General features: G+C 38.3%; 1 protein-coding gene across 3 annotated transcripts in view; it reads left to right on the top strand.

The window, feature by feature from the left end:
* LOC127447230 (CREB-regulated transcription coactivator 3-like) overlaps positions 1-14,043 on the top strand; it is a 66,045-nt gene that overhangs the window by 31,909 nt on the left and 20,093 nt on the right. For 2 of the 3 annotated variants that reach the window (XM_051708947.1, XM_051708936.1), the window contains exons 5-6: positions 5,061-5,123; positions 5,763-5,866. In XM_051708947.1, coding sequence (XP_051564907.1) covers positions 5,061-5,123; positions 5,763-5,866 — 167 coding nt within the window. The remainder of the gene's footprint in view (positions 1-5,060; positions 5,124-5,762; positions 5,867-14,043) is intronic. The other variant, XM_051708955.1, reaches the window with a different exon arrangement.

Genomic DNA, 14,043 nt, shown 5'->3' with positions numbered 1-14,043 from the left:
TTGATTTAATCCCCATCATTATTGAATCCCTCTTTGTTTTTTGTTTTTTTGTTTTTTTTATAGTTTTATTGTATGTCTACTATTTTAAACATACCAAAGTTTAAGCCTTCCTGTATTGTCCTCTTAGGCTCTAAATTGTTATATAAAAATAAAGGTCTTCCATTGAAATTGCATCTGCCATATCACAGGTTTCACCTCTTTTATTTTATGTGTACAATAATTTCACAGTATCTTTAATGTGTGGATAAAACACCTAAATAAAAATAAAAGTAATTAATATGATAAACAAAGCATTTAAATGTTTTAGATACCAGTCAAATAACAAAACCTAATGTAACCTAAATGTAAACTTCTGTCCTGAGATTGCTCAACTGGATGGCTCTGTAGCTCAAAAGCTTGCAGCTGTTGTGGTCTTATTTAGACTTCTGTATTTGTCAGATGGGCGATTTTTGTTTTTTTTGGCTTTGTCTAAAGTGCAAGACACTACACAGCAGCTTTTTGTCATGTATTTCGTTGTTAAAACCTATTGGATATTTCTCCCCGTTTTTCTCAAATAATTATGATAATGGGGCTTTGCTTGGGTGGGGCCTCCTTGCCGAGTCTGTTACTAAAATAATTTGACTTCAACACTCCTTTTGCATATCCCAATGGTGTGAGTCCAACAATGGTAAAAGAGTGTGTGTGTGTGTGTGTGTGTGTGTTTTCTGACCTGTAATTTTGCTCCAAATCCTTGGAAGAATTTGTCATTTTGACCCCCCTCTACAAAATAATGGATTACATTTTTGTATTTCTTTCACCGGTAAAAATATATAAAAAAAACACACACACAATTTTGGTCATTCTGCCTGATGATGTCAGTTCCAAAATCTAACAGCTTTATGTATAATGCACATATTCTATTTTCAAAAAAGTGTATTTCATCAATTTTGTTTACATCTTACTCGCAATAAATACATTGTATGTTATAAATCAGCACTGTATCAGTCGGCCATTCGTTTTCTAATAGGATAGGACTGCTGGTGCCCTCCAGGGGTGCCTGTGGACAGGCTGCTGAACTTTGGTGATTGGTCAGCAGAGGACTAGAGTCTTGCTTCACTGGGAAGCTCATCGTAATGTATGCCCTCGAGGAACTGTTTACAGCTCTCTTCACACATCTGTGAAGCATTACCTACCGCAACACACACTGGGTAAGGTTTAATGAGCTGAACAGGGCGTTAACTCGACTCACTAACCCTTTCCATCCCAGTACCACACAACACTGTCTGACTAGTGCTGATTTCTCTTATTCACATGATAACCTGATGTGCAGGTGGTGGTTTTGTGTTCAGTTCACAGGGATACACATCTCCCTTCAGAAAAGATGTACAAGACCCTCAGAGACCAGTTGTGACAGTTTGCATGTTGCCCCCCCAAACATTTTTGTTGTCATTGAAGCGGGAGAGAGAGAGAGAGAGAGAGAGAGAGAGAGAAAAAGTTTGATACTATAACATTAAGTGTTTAAACCCACAGATTTTATCGTCCATTCCTTTTACATTTTTTGGTGGCTAGATTTTACCACAACATATCCTCACATCTTGATAAATAGAGCATGACCCTATCATGTTTGTTGCAGTACTCATTGGATGTGGTGCGTATCCTCATGTCAATAAATAGAGCATGACCCTATCATGTTTGTGACAGTACTAAATGAATGTGGTGCGATTCATTGGAGTCGTTTTGTTTTACGGTGCCCCAGAACTCTGAGTCTGTAGGGAGGACAGTGCTACTATGGTACTTTCAGGCTCAGCACTCCCTGAGGTACATCTGTCCCTCTGGTGTCTGGGTAAACAGGGCTGATTCTGAATCCTAGGCAGCCTCAATTTTTTTGTCCCTGTGGAGCTCAGCTGGACAGGCTCAGGAACACGGGTCAGTGCTGTCTTAGTCCCACGCTCTCCCATCCTGGATTTGAGACTGCTCTTCCCAGACAAGACTTCCTCTGGGAGGTTTGCGAGAAAGGCAATCGCTCTGACTCAAGTGTGATCCAACAGCGATTAGGACTCATTGAAAAATCTCTGTTTTTGGTGGTCCGCTTGGTGCCAGCTTCAAAGCATCTGTTTTTCACATTTTGACGAAAGTTGCAAGAGTCAGCTTTAAATAATCAATAATTCATGAGGTACACAACATTTTGACCTGTTTACGAAGCCCTCTCTGATGGTACTTTTACCAAGAGTGCTTTTGTTGGTAGTGCGTTCACTTCCTCATGCATTGCTGTGTTTATATTACATACTATAGAATGTGGCCTTTAAACTTCTATTTTAAGTGTTTGATTCACAGATATGTCTTCAGCATGGGTGGTCAGCAGAGCTGATTTTAATACTCCATAAGTCATGTGCATCTTCATTTCCACTTCAAAGTAGGGATGCAGATCAGCTTTACATAAAAAATGTGAAAGAAGGGCACTCCGTTGTTCGAGTCACAAAATAACTCTTTCTATGCACAGACAGGCTGCAGTTAATTGGTGGAGCATTACATCACCCTAGTGTGGTGTGGCATAATGTAGCCTTTCCTTACCAGCAGAGCAGGCTTCAGGAAATCTGTTTATTATTTATCTTTATTGTCTTGGCGATAGGAGTGTGCTAACTCTCTCAGTTTAAATGAGATTTCCTGTTCTGGAAGACAGCAGCATGCACAGGCTACATCTTCTGGGCTGCTTGTGCATCTGCACAGGCAAACATCAGTATTATACACATGAATTTTTCATGCTCTTTGATACACTTACCGTATGTTAGTGCTTCCAGCGAGTAATGGAACAGCTGTTTAATAATATCAGTGGCTGCTTTGATAAGTTGTTGCTGATCAAAAGGCAGTAATATTTACTGTTTGTGAGGGTGCTTTCACACTAGCACTTTTGGTGCGCACCCGAGTTCGAATAATGGCAAAGTTTGGTTCATTTGGGTGGTGTAAACGCTGTTTTCCGAACTCTGGTGCGCACCCGCGTACTGCACCCGAGTCCACTTGAAAAGGTGGTATGGTTCATGTGAACTCCAATGCAGTTCACTGCTAATATGAACGCAATCGTACCAAATCACAGAAGTGAACCGCTATTGATGATGTATAATTCGATCCCGATCACAATTATTATGGTTTAATGAATTTCTCATACCAGCTTGTCCAAAAAAATCCCCTTCAGAGAGCAGCTTACATTCTTCACATCTCTTGCAGTGCATCCGTAGGCTCGCGGCAGACAAACGCTAATATTCTTCACATCATTGCACATTCAATGCATCCGTGGCAGACAAACATAATTGTTGTTTTGTGCATGTAGAGTTTTGGTGGTAAATCCAAAGAGTTGAATACGTTAAGTGCAAATAATTCCAGGCATATTGCACGTTCAGAGTACTCATGGTTAGAAAAATAGGCTCTCACGCCTTCAGTGTTAGAGCACTTTGGTGATGCCGAAATTTGCGTCAGGCATCCTGTACACACACGCCTAGCTTTAGGGTCTAACTGAAGTATACTTTGGGCTTTATGTTTAGGCATTTCAGCAAACCCCAAACATTAACGTTTAAATTTGGTGCGTAACCCTTCCTTTGCAGTATGTGCTATGGACATGAATGATACCTCATTGTGTGGTTTGTCGTAGAGAGTTGTGCTATTTCTGTACCAATCAGTAAGTATTGCGATTCTCCTGATGGATGAGAAAAGTCCAATAGACTTACTTAAAAAGGTTGGACCTGCACAATATCTAAGGACAAGAATATTATAGATACTTAAGAGGTAGGCTTTTGACTTGGGTCAAGAGAAACATAAGTGTACATTGCAAATGCAATATTATACAGTACATCCAGATATAAAACATTGAAAGCTGAAGTTTAATTTGCTGAAGTTTACACCTTTCTCCCAACGTGTGAAGGCTCAGGAAGTAGGAAAAAAACCGCAAACTAATTGCATTTTTTTTTTTTACGCGTTAAAAAATATTAATAGCAAAAATTACCGTGTTAAATTTCCAGCCCTACAAAAATCAAGTTTCATCCATTTATAATTGGTCATAAGTATAGGCATACGCTCCAGGAATTACCTCTAAGGTCATAGAAGCTTCTAAATGGAGCATCTGTCATGAAGATTAAGGTTTTTTATTTTTGTGTTGATTGCTTTTGTGAGCAGTATGATGCTTTTGTTTATTTGCCTGTGTTCTGGGTCCTCATTGGCCAGTGCAGTTGCTCTGCTGCAGTGTTGCCTGAGTGTTTCTATTGGTTTATAAGCCATTAAATGTATTATTGCACTTTTGACAGTCCCTGTGATTTAATTGAAGCAGTAAATCAGTGCTATGCACAGTATTAACGTCCATTCCTTTTACATTTTTTGGTGGCTAGATATTACCACAACATATCCTCATGTCTTGATAAATAGAGCATGACCCTATCATGTTTGTTACAGTACTAAATGAATGTGGTGCGATTAATTGGAGTCGTTTTGTTTTACTGTGCCTCAGAACTCTGAGTCTGTAGAGAGGACAGCGCTACTATGGTACTTTCAGGCTCAGCTCTCCCTGAGGTACATCTGTCTCTCTGGTGTCTGGGTAAATGGAGCTGGTTCTAAATCCTAGGCAGCCTCCATTTGTTGTCCCTGTGGAGATCAGCACTAACGTGGGGGAATAGGCTCTGATTTATACAGCTCTGTTTTTTTCCTGAAGGTGTCACAGAGGAATTTTCACCCTGCTCGTACTGTTCTGTCCTCGCTCTTTCTTTCGCTTACTCATCCTCCTGTACTAACCCCTGAGCCAGGGCTATACTGCCCTTCAAATCCAGAATGCAGTAACTACACTTATTTGTCAAGTGAGTTATGACCATCAGGTCTCTTGGAGTATGATCTGTCCTGTGACAGATGGGTTTGGCTCAACTATGCTCACATTCAGAATAAGAGAGTGAGACTATTTTATAATCCACATTTGGCTTGAAAAGCAAAAAACTTGGAAGACATTTTTCTCAGTTTCTGTGTTGTTGTTACTGCACTTTGGCTTTGTAGAGCAGAACTAGCTCATTACAGTAGTGAGTAATACGTGACTGTTTCCATCTCTAAAGGGAGCAACCACCGTGGACTGAAGAGAAACGACCTGGATTTAAATTATTATCACAGCTTAACAGGTGACCTTTGAATTTCAAACTCCTCTCTCACAGATCAGCTCCTCTGATCAGGACTTGTCACACTCTCTCTTTTTCTCTTAATGACATCCCTTGCAGATCTCCTCTTGGCTCATTATCCTTCTTCATGTGGTTAGATCTTATTAAATCGGTCAAGTCTTTATCTGAACTGAATGATTTTAAGCAAATTGTGAATGTTTTTTTCTACTCCGCTGGCTATCATGTTCTGTTTCTTGTTTTTGTTTTTTTTCTCTCTCTAAACTAATATTACACTATATCAAACTAATCCAAACCAGGGATCATTATTTATACTAATCTGTTGTTACACCCCCCCCCCCCACCACCCCCTCAGAAGTGTCATGCTAACTTTTGCTCTGCATAGGGAAAAAAGAGGGCTATGCTTTTAACCTGTCAGTCCTGGCAAAGGATGTAAAGCAGAAAGAGGCACTGATGCACAGTGAAGTGCTCTTGAGAGTGCCATCATGTGTAGCTGGTCAATAAATGCAGAGAGTGAGGGCAAAAGGTCATGTGACCTGAGCAAGCTGTGTGGGTGTAGTCTCCTCAGCAGTTTTTTTTACATGATGGCCTACTGACCAGGCTGTTTTCCTCTTCTCTTGCCCTCTTCCTTTCTTTCACCCACAGAACAAACTCTGACTCAGCTCTGCACACCAGTGCCATGAGTCCAAACCCACAGGATCCTTTTGGCATGAACCAGCAGATGGGCAGAGGCCCTCCCCAACGGAACAGTAAGTTTCCCTCCTCAGCCTTTTTACAGACCAGCATCACAGCAGCTCCTGGCTGGATGGACTTTGGGCCACTTGAGCAGCAAACACCACTGGCAACTATTATACCATGTCCTAACTACAGAAGTCCTCTTCCTTTTGATCAGTGAATTTCCATGACTTTTCCAGTTTGTAGTTTTATAGAGGTTGTACTCAAAAAGAGCCATTACAATTTTAAAATTATTACAGATATTCCCAGGTTTTTCATGAATGTGGGAGCCTTGTAATTAGTTTCGACACACATTAAAAGTTTTTCACACTAAAAACTGAATACTGTGTGATGTCACAACTAATCAGAACATACTGTGTGTTATGTTTATTATAGAGTTATGTGCAGAGGTGGGTAGTAGCGCACTACATTTACTCCGTTAAATTTACTTAAGTAACTTTTTGAAATAATTTTACTTTTAGAGTAGGTTTAAAAGTGGGTACTTTTTACTTTCACTCAAGTAAATTTCTAATGAAAAAATGTACTCTTACAATGGGCGGCATTCCTGTTGTTACATTACTGGGTTTAATTTTAGTTAATGTGTAATTTATTGAGAAACTTAAGACAGCGGAAGTTCACACAGCTGTGCGTGCTGTCACAGACTGTCACTGCTGCAGCATCATGCTCTTCAAACAAAGTGAAACACTTTCTTCGCTCCGCACAGTAAAAAAATAATAGTTTTGTCATGCAATGCCTTCATTTAACACCAAGACAAGTGGATATTTCAAGATTAAAATTGAAGCTCCAACTTAAGGCAGCACATTGTGGTAAGCTTTTCTGTGTAATGTGATGTTCATTTTCAGGGTGATTCTGTAACTGGGCTCTTATGACATCAGCTTTTAAGTGTACATTTTTAAATCAGTGCGCTTTGTCCTGCATCTGATGAGCAGAATTTATGCATTTACCCCACGCCCTCACGCTGGCAACTATCGCAGCTACTTCGGGCTGATTAACTGAATAAATCCATGTAAACATCCAAGTTAAATGTAAATGCCTTTTGCTCTGCCATTCACGTGATTGACAACTGGAGCGCGAACAGACAGCATTTCTGCGAGTGCACAGCAAGGGGCGTGAGAGATGTGCACTCAATGTACATCAAATGTACACTCAAAAATTAGAGAGTGCATTGTGGGTAAGAATGAATGAACAAAAGTACGGAACGAGTGGCTCACTCAGAATTCAAACACTCCTACAAAATGGCGGACACCCGAAATAGTGCACTATATAGTGGATAGGGGGTGGTTTCAGACACAGTGTGTGTTCCGCAACCGGGGTTGGTGCCCTACGCAGGTTGCATACTCTGCGTTTAGAGAGCGGCGGTACTGCTGTACAGAACTAATGATCTAAATTCTTTCGACACTGAAAACTGTAACTACACTGAAATATGCAGGACTTTAAAAGCTATGAAATAGTGAAAGTAGGCATTAATAAAACATGATCTTGCTTTGGTTTATAATTCAGCATTATATAAAATGTCCCTGTGGGACATTTTCACGTTTTCACCGTAATAATTATTAGAAACGTTTTCAAACCTCTCTTATTGCCAAAATCCAGTTCTGACAAGAACCCTTATAGGGATAGTGTAGAGCTGAGGAGGGCGGGGCCGGGCTGGAATGAGACACACCCGGTCCCCAATCAGCCTGATGGGGCGCGCGAGGGATAAAGGCGGCCGGGGACGACAGTTCGAGAGAGAGAGAATTACAGACAGCTGTGCTGTGTTTTTAGTTGTGTGTTTTTGGTTGGGTTTTTGGTTAATAAATTATTATTTAAGTTGTCAAGCCGGTTCTCGCCGCCTCCTTTCCTTGAAACCCCCTTACAGATAGTTCACCCAAAAATGAAAATTCTATCATCATTTACTTGCCCTCATCCCAGATGTGTATGACTTTTTCATCTGCTGAACACAAAAAGATTTTTAGAAGAATTTCTCAGCTCTTTTGGTCCATAAAATGCACAAAAAAAAATCACGCAAGTCAGCATAAAAGTAATCCATAAGACTGTAGTTTTTAAATCAATATCTTCAGAAGCGATGTGATAGGTGTGGATGAGAAACAGATCACTTTAACATTCTTGTGTTTTTGGTGATTCACATCTAGCAAAAAATGACACATTGATCTGTTTCTCATCCACACCTATCATATCACTTCTGAACTACTGGAGTCTTATGGATTACTTTTAATGCTACCTTTGTGCTTTTTGGAGCATCAAAATTTTGGCACACATTCACTTGCATTGTACTGACCTGCAGAGCTGATATATTCTTCTAAAAATCACAATTTGTTTTGTGCAGAAGAAAGGAAGTCATACATATCTGGGATGACTTGAGGGTGAGTAAATGATGAGAGAATTTTCATTTTTGGGTGAACTTTCCCTTTAAAGTGATAGCTCAGCCATAATATAATATTCTGTCATCATTTCCCAACCCTCATGTTGTTCCAAACCCGTGTAACCTTCTGTAATCTATGGAACACAAAAGATGCTAGACAGAATGTTAGAGACTGACAGTCTCGGTCACTATTCGTTTTCAAAATATAGAGGGAAAAAAAACATTCACTGAAAGTAAATAGTGACAAAACCTTCTATCTAATATCTCTTTATTGTATTGCATGGAAGAAAGAAAGTCATACAGGTTTGGAACAACATGATGGTGAAAGATGACAGAATTTCCATTTATTAATAATAATAATAATAATTCTGTAATACATGTTTAATGTGTATTATGTAATGGAATATAGGGGAGTTAACATCCATTATGTCATTTGTGAAAGTAACGAGTTACTACTTGAGTACTCTATTAATTGGATACTTTTCTTACTCTTGCTCAAGTAATTATTTATGTTAGTACTTCTACTTGAGTAATAATTTTTTTTAAAGTAATTGTACTTTTACTTGAGTACAGTTTTTGGCTACTTTACCCACCTCTGGTTATGTGGAGTGGGATGTTGGAGCAGTTAGATTGAATTGTGGATGGGGATACCCATTACGACGGAAAAGAAATAGAAACCTTGTGACTGGCAAACTGTCCTGTTGCTTTTGCTTAAAACAAAAAGTGCTGGGTAGTAACGGATTACATGTAATCTGGATTATGTAAATGGATTACAAAAATCGAGTACTTGTACTTGGACTAAATTACATTTTTAAATACTCATAATCAGACTACAGTTACTTTTTATGGATTACGTGATTACAGATCAACAAGGTAACGACAGTAAATTGTTAATAATTTATTGATCATCCTAATTTTTCTCTTTTTTTTTATTTTTTAATCTTCTAAATCAGCACACCACAGATTTAAATTTGGTAAATCTTTGAGTGTTTTCAGAAGAGAGGGGGAGGGGAGGGTTGTGTGTATTGCACTCTGAACTGATACTTTCTATTAGCCAGCCAGGTGAAGATGGAGTGGTGTACCTCAGTATTTAACCACTGGATCTATAGCGGGGATGCACCGATACCACTTTTTCTCTTCCAATCCGATACCAGTGTTGTTTTTTCATAATCGGTTTAGAATATCTATACATCACTGAGTGATGCTAATTATATGTAAAGAAACACAAACCTTTAACTACACATTATTTCAATATAAATGTACAAACTGTTAAAAAAACCTTTATTGTTAACTAGTCTACTGGATAATGCTGCAGCAAAATTAACAGTAATTCCAGTCTAAGTGTTCAGTATTTATTTTAATTTATTTGTGCAAAAACTTTCAGCTTGGATCTGGACTTTAAAGGATTAAGATCTCTCTCTTTTTTGTTTTCAAATTTATTTGCAAGATCTAACTTTTCATTCACAGTTATTTTTTAGAACCCATTAAACATAAATATTGTTATAATTTTTAAACATAATAATAATAATAATTAACTTTTAGAATTTTAAATACAACAGTAATATTTCTCAATCGTGCACCTTTAACTTTTAAACCTTCGGGCTTTTATTTTGACATTCTGAACTCTCCAGGAAGTCCTTTATGTGTCTGTTTGTAAGCAAGTTCACAGTAGTCTAATAAGCTTCTTATTCAAATTCTGGTAAAATGCACCTCCGGCACCGTTCTAAATGCATATTATAAGTGAACCGAACTATTGCACATCTACATCTGAGATGTTCGTGAGTAGCGATCAAATATTGCGCAATTCGTGAAGGCTAAAAATAGCCGCGCGTGCGTGTGTGTGTAAACAGAGCAGCGCCATTCAATAACGCTCTTGAGTTGAGTTACTTATAAAACACAGCCTTTTGTGTTTCACAGAGCTATCGCACGTCTTCAGGTGGCTTTGAATAAAATGCACGAGTCATATGAACTACTTCAATGGTGTTTTTATGGTTCTTTTATGTCATTTTTGGAGCTTGACAGTAACGAACATGACTAACACACAGTATCGGATTTGGATCGGGCTCGTTGGACCGATACCCGATCCGTTTAAAAGCTTCAGTGTCAGAGCGATCGGTGCATCCCTATCCTATAGAGAGAATTTAATTTTTAAGGAGACATGGTTCAAAAACATCACTGTGCAATGTAAACTCTTGCCTTCTAAAAGGTAATCCTGCCAACTGCAAAGGATTCTATGTCAAATCTAAAGAAGCATTTAGAGATATGTTTCACAAATCTAACCAACTCAACTTTAGAAGACATTGTGGATTTGTGAAATACACAAATGTATTTTGTGTATTTTTGTACTTTTTTTTTTTTTCTTTTCTTTTTTTTTTTTAACATTTGCGGTCATATTTCAGAATTTGTGGACATAAGCATCACTCAAATGGTTAAACCAGGGGTCGGCAACCTTTTTGACATGGAATGCCATTTTTTTATTTTTTCATTACAAATGATATTATCAGAATAACAGTTTGAGTGAAAAATGTGTGCAAAACCTGATGATTATGATATAATCATGATCCTGCATGTGAATTTTCACAGCACCTTGTGAAAGTGCTTTAATGAAAGAAAACCTGTCCTTTTGTACAAAATGAGTTAATACTGTGGTATCACTTTACAATAAGGTTCCATTTGTTAACATTAGAAAATGCATTAGGTATCATGAACAAGCAATTAACAATATATTTAAATCATTTATTAATCTTTGTAAATGTTTATTAATAAAAATACAATTGTTCTTTTTTAGTTCATAATGCATTAACTAATGTTAACAAATACAACTTTTGATTTTTAAAATGTATTAATATGTTAAAATTAACATTAACTATGATTAATAAATGCTTAAGTATTGTTCATTGTTAGTTCATGTTAACTAATGATAACAAATGGATCCTTATTGTAAAGTGTTACCAACACAGTTAATGTCACAAATTAGTTTATTTGATTACTGATAACAAATTTGTGTGGAATCTTAAATATTTCTTATGTCGTTTTTCAAAATCACACAGAGGGCATGCAAGCAACAGCGAGAGAGGAGCAGACTATTTTATTTATATGAAGTTTTTCGCACCTGCATTCCAATCTACATCTTGATGTAATCCTCATGATCACACAGCATGTTTTCATCAGCTGAATGGGAGACTAAACACTAAAAGTGTGATGAGACTCACACTGAGCGTGCAAGCCATACATGCCTCACAAGCCGATCAACTGTTTAGCCCTTTTCGGTGAATCGCACCTGCAAAATCCTAAAACTTTATTTACAGGTTTAATTTATATTTTGAGTTGACTCAGATTTCTGAACCCCACAATATGCGTTTTTCTCTTTTAATCGTTTAATATAATTTTGATTGTGATTATGGTTTAAGGAAGGTGTACCTGTATGCTGGGTTGGAAATCTTAAGGATTAATAATGGAGTTTTTATTTTTACATCACGTGTTGTTCTGAAAACAAAAAGAAATGAAATGCGAAATGTAGGCTGTCATCCCTGCAGCCTGATCGAAGCAAAGCGGGTGCATTTACTCGCATGAATAACCGAAAGTGAAGTGCTGTCAGCTCGTGATGCACGAATAGCTTGCACATGCAGCGCAAGTCTCGTCACACTTTAATAGTGTTTAGGCACCCATTCAGCTGATGAAAACATGCTACGTGACCATGAGGAGAGATTACATCAAGATGTAGATTGGAATGCTAATGTGGAATTTATATAAATAAAATAGTCTTCTCCTCTCTCGCTGTTGCTGGCGTGCCAGTGATTACCCCTCCGCATGCCAATGTTGGCACATGTGCCATAGGTTGCCGATCCCTGGATTAAATCATGCAGAATTATATTGGAAGTAATCCAAAAGTAATCTGATTAGGTTACTACAAAAATGTAATCTACGAGATTAGGTTACTGATTGAATTTTTTTGTCATGTAATAATCCACCCATACTATAGGCAATAACTTTTCTCAAAGGATGTCAAATGTTTACCTGAAGTGGTTTATCGTGACATGTAAAGTTATATTGTTGAGACTAAGTGCATCTACACAAGAGAGATGATGAAAGCATATTGAAGTTTAGATGCATATATTAATTTCCTTAGCGGAAAGGTCAGGAATATTTGATAACTTCCATTATAATCAGTGAAGCTGTTAACACTACAAATGCGTGACTTGTTCAGCTTAATTATGATGGGAGTGCTCTATAAGCTCACATTTATAGTCCGTAAAGAACTCGACTCTACCTATCAAACCTGCAGTTAGTTGGCAAGAAGTTAGTTCACTTACCAGACATAAAATTTGTGGTCACCTACAGTGCATTCATAAAGTATTCAGACCCCTTCATTTTTTTTTCGCATTTTGTTATGTTGCAGCCTTATGCTAAAATGCTTTAAATTATTATTTTTTTTCACAATAGTCTACACTCCATACCCCATAATGACAATGTATTTTGCTGCATTCAGCTTTCCTTCAACCCTGACCAGTCCCCCAGTCCCTGATTCTTAAAAACACCCCCACTGCATGATGCTACTACCACCATGCTTCACCGTTGGAATGGTATTGCACAGGTGATGAGCGGTGCCTGGTTTCCTCCTGACATGACGTTTGGAATTGAGGCCAAACAGTTCAATCTTCGTTTCATCAGACCAGAGAATCTTGTTTCTCACAGTCTGAGAGTCCATTAGGTGCGTTTTTGCTAAATCCAAGCGGGCCTTCATGTGTCTTACACTGAGGAGAGGCTTCCATCTGGCCACTCTGCCATAAAGTCCAGATCGGTGGAGTGTTGCAGTGATGGTTGTCCTTCTGCAAATTTCTCCCATCTTCACACATGATCTCTGGAGCTCAACCAGAGTGACTTGGTCACCTCTCTTACCAAGGCCTTTCTCCCCTGTTTGCTCAGTTTGGCTGGGCGGCCAGCTCTAGGAAGAGTCCTAGTTGTTCCAAACCTCTTCCATTTAAGAATTATTTTAAGAGGCCACTGTGCTCTTGTGAACATTTAATGTAGCATACATTTTTTTGTAGCCTTCCCCAGATCTGTGCCTCGACACAATCCTGTCTCTGAGGTCTGCAGGCAGTTCCTTTGACCTCATGGCTTGGTTTTTTCTCTGATATGCATTTACAGCTGTGGGACCTTAGGTAGACTGGTGTGTGCCTTTCCAAATTATGCCAAATCAATTGAATTTGCCACAGGTGGACTCCAATCAAAGGGTAGAAACATCTCAAACATGATCCAGAGAAATGGGATGCACCTGAGCTTAATTTCAAGTGTCATAGCAAAGGGTCTGAATACTTGTCAGTGTGATATTTCATTTTTTTCTTATTAAATTTGTAAAGTTAGCAAATATCTGGTTTTTGCTTAATCATTATGGGGTATGGAGTGTAGATGTGAATTTCTTTTAAAAGCATTTTAGCATAAGGCTGCAACATAACAAAATGTGAAAATTAAGGGGTCTGAATACTTTATGAATGCACTGTATATGTCTTACAATTGTTAGTACGTATCTAGCCATCTCACTTCACTGCTGCCATCCAGGCATCCAATTTTTTTGTTTTTCAGAAATCTAAACACTAATTTGATTTAGTACCAGGCGTCCAGCCACCGAACAACCTGGTCCAAATTTAAATGTCGACATTTTATGACTTTGCTGCCACAGGTCACTATGGCCACATTCACACGGTCAATTTTTGGGATTGACAGCCAAGTTTGCTTACAGGTGTGAGTCTTGAAATGTCCTGTTAATACAGCATCTTAGAATAGTGACTTGAATATTGTCTGTATGAACGAACAACTGAAGTCAGGCCG

The sequence above is a fragment of the Myxocyprinus asiaticus genome, chromosome 1 (genome assembly GCF_019703515.2).
Source record: "Myxocyprinus asiaticus isolate MX2 ecotype Aquarium Trade chromosome 1, UBuf_Myxa_2, whole genome shotgun sequence".
Taxonomy (NCBI): Eukaryota; Metazoa; Chordata; class Actinopteri; order Cypriniformes; family Catostomidae; genus Myxocyprinus; species Myxocyprinus asiaticus.
The sequence above is the reverse complement of the archived record's forward strand: the minus strand, read 5'-3'. Positions and strand labels throughout refer to the sequence as shown.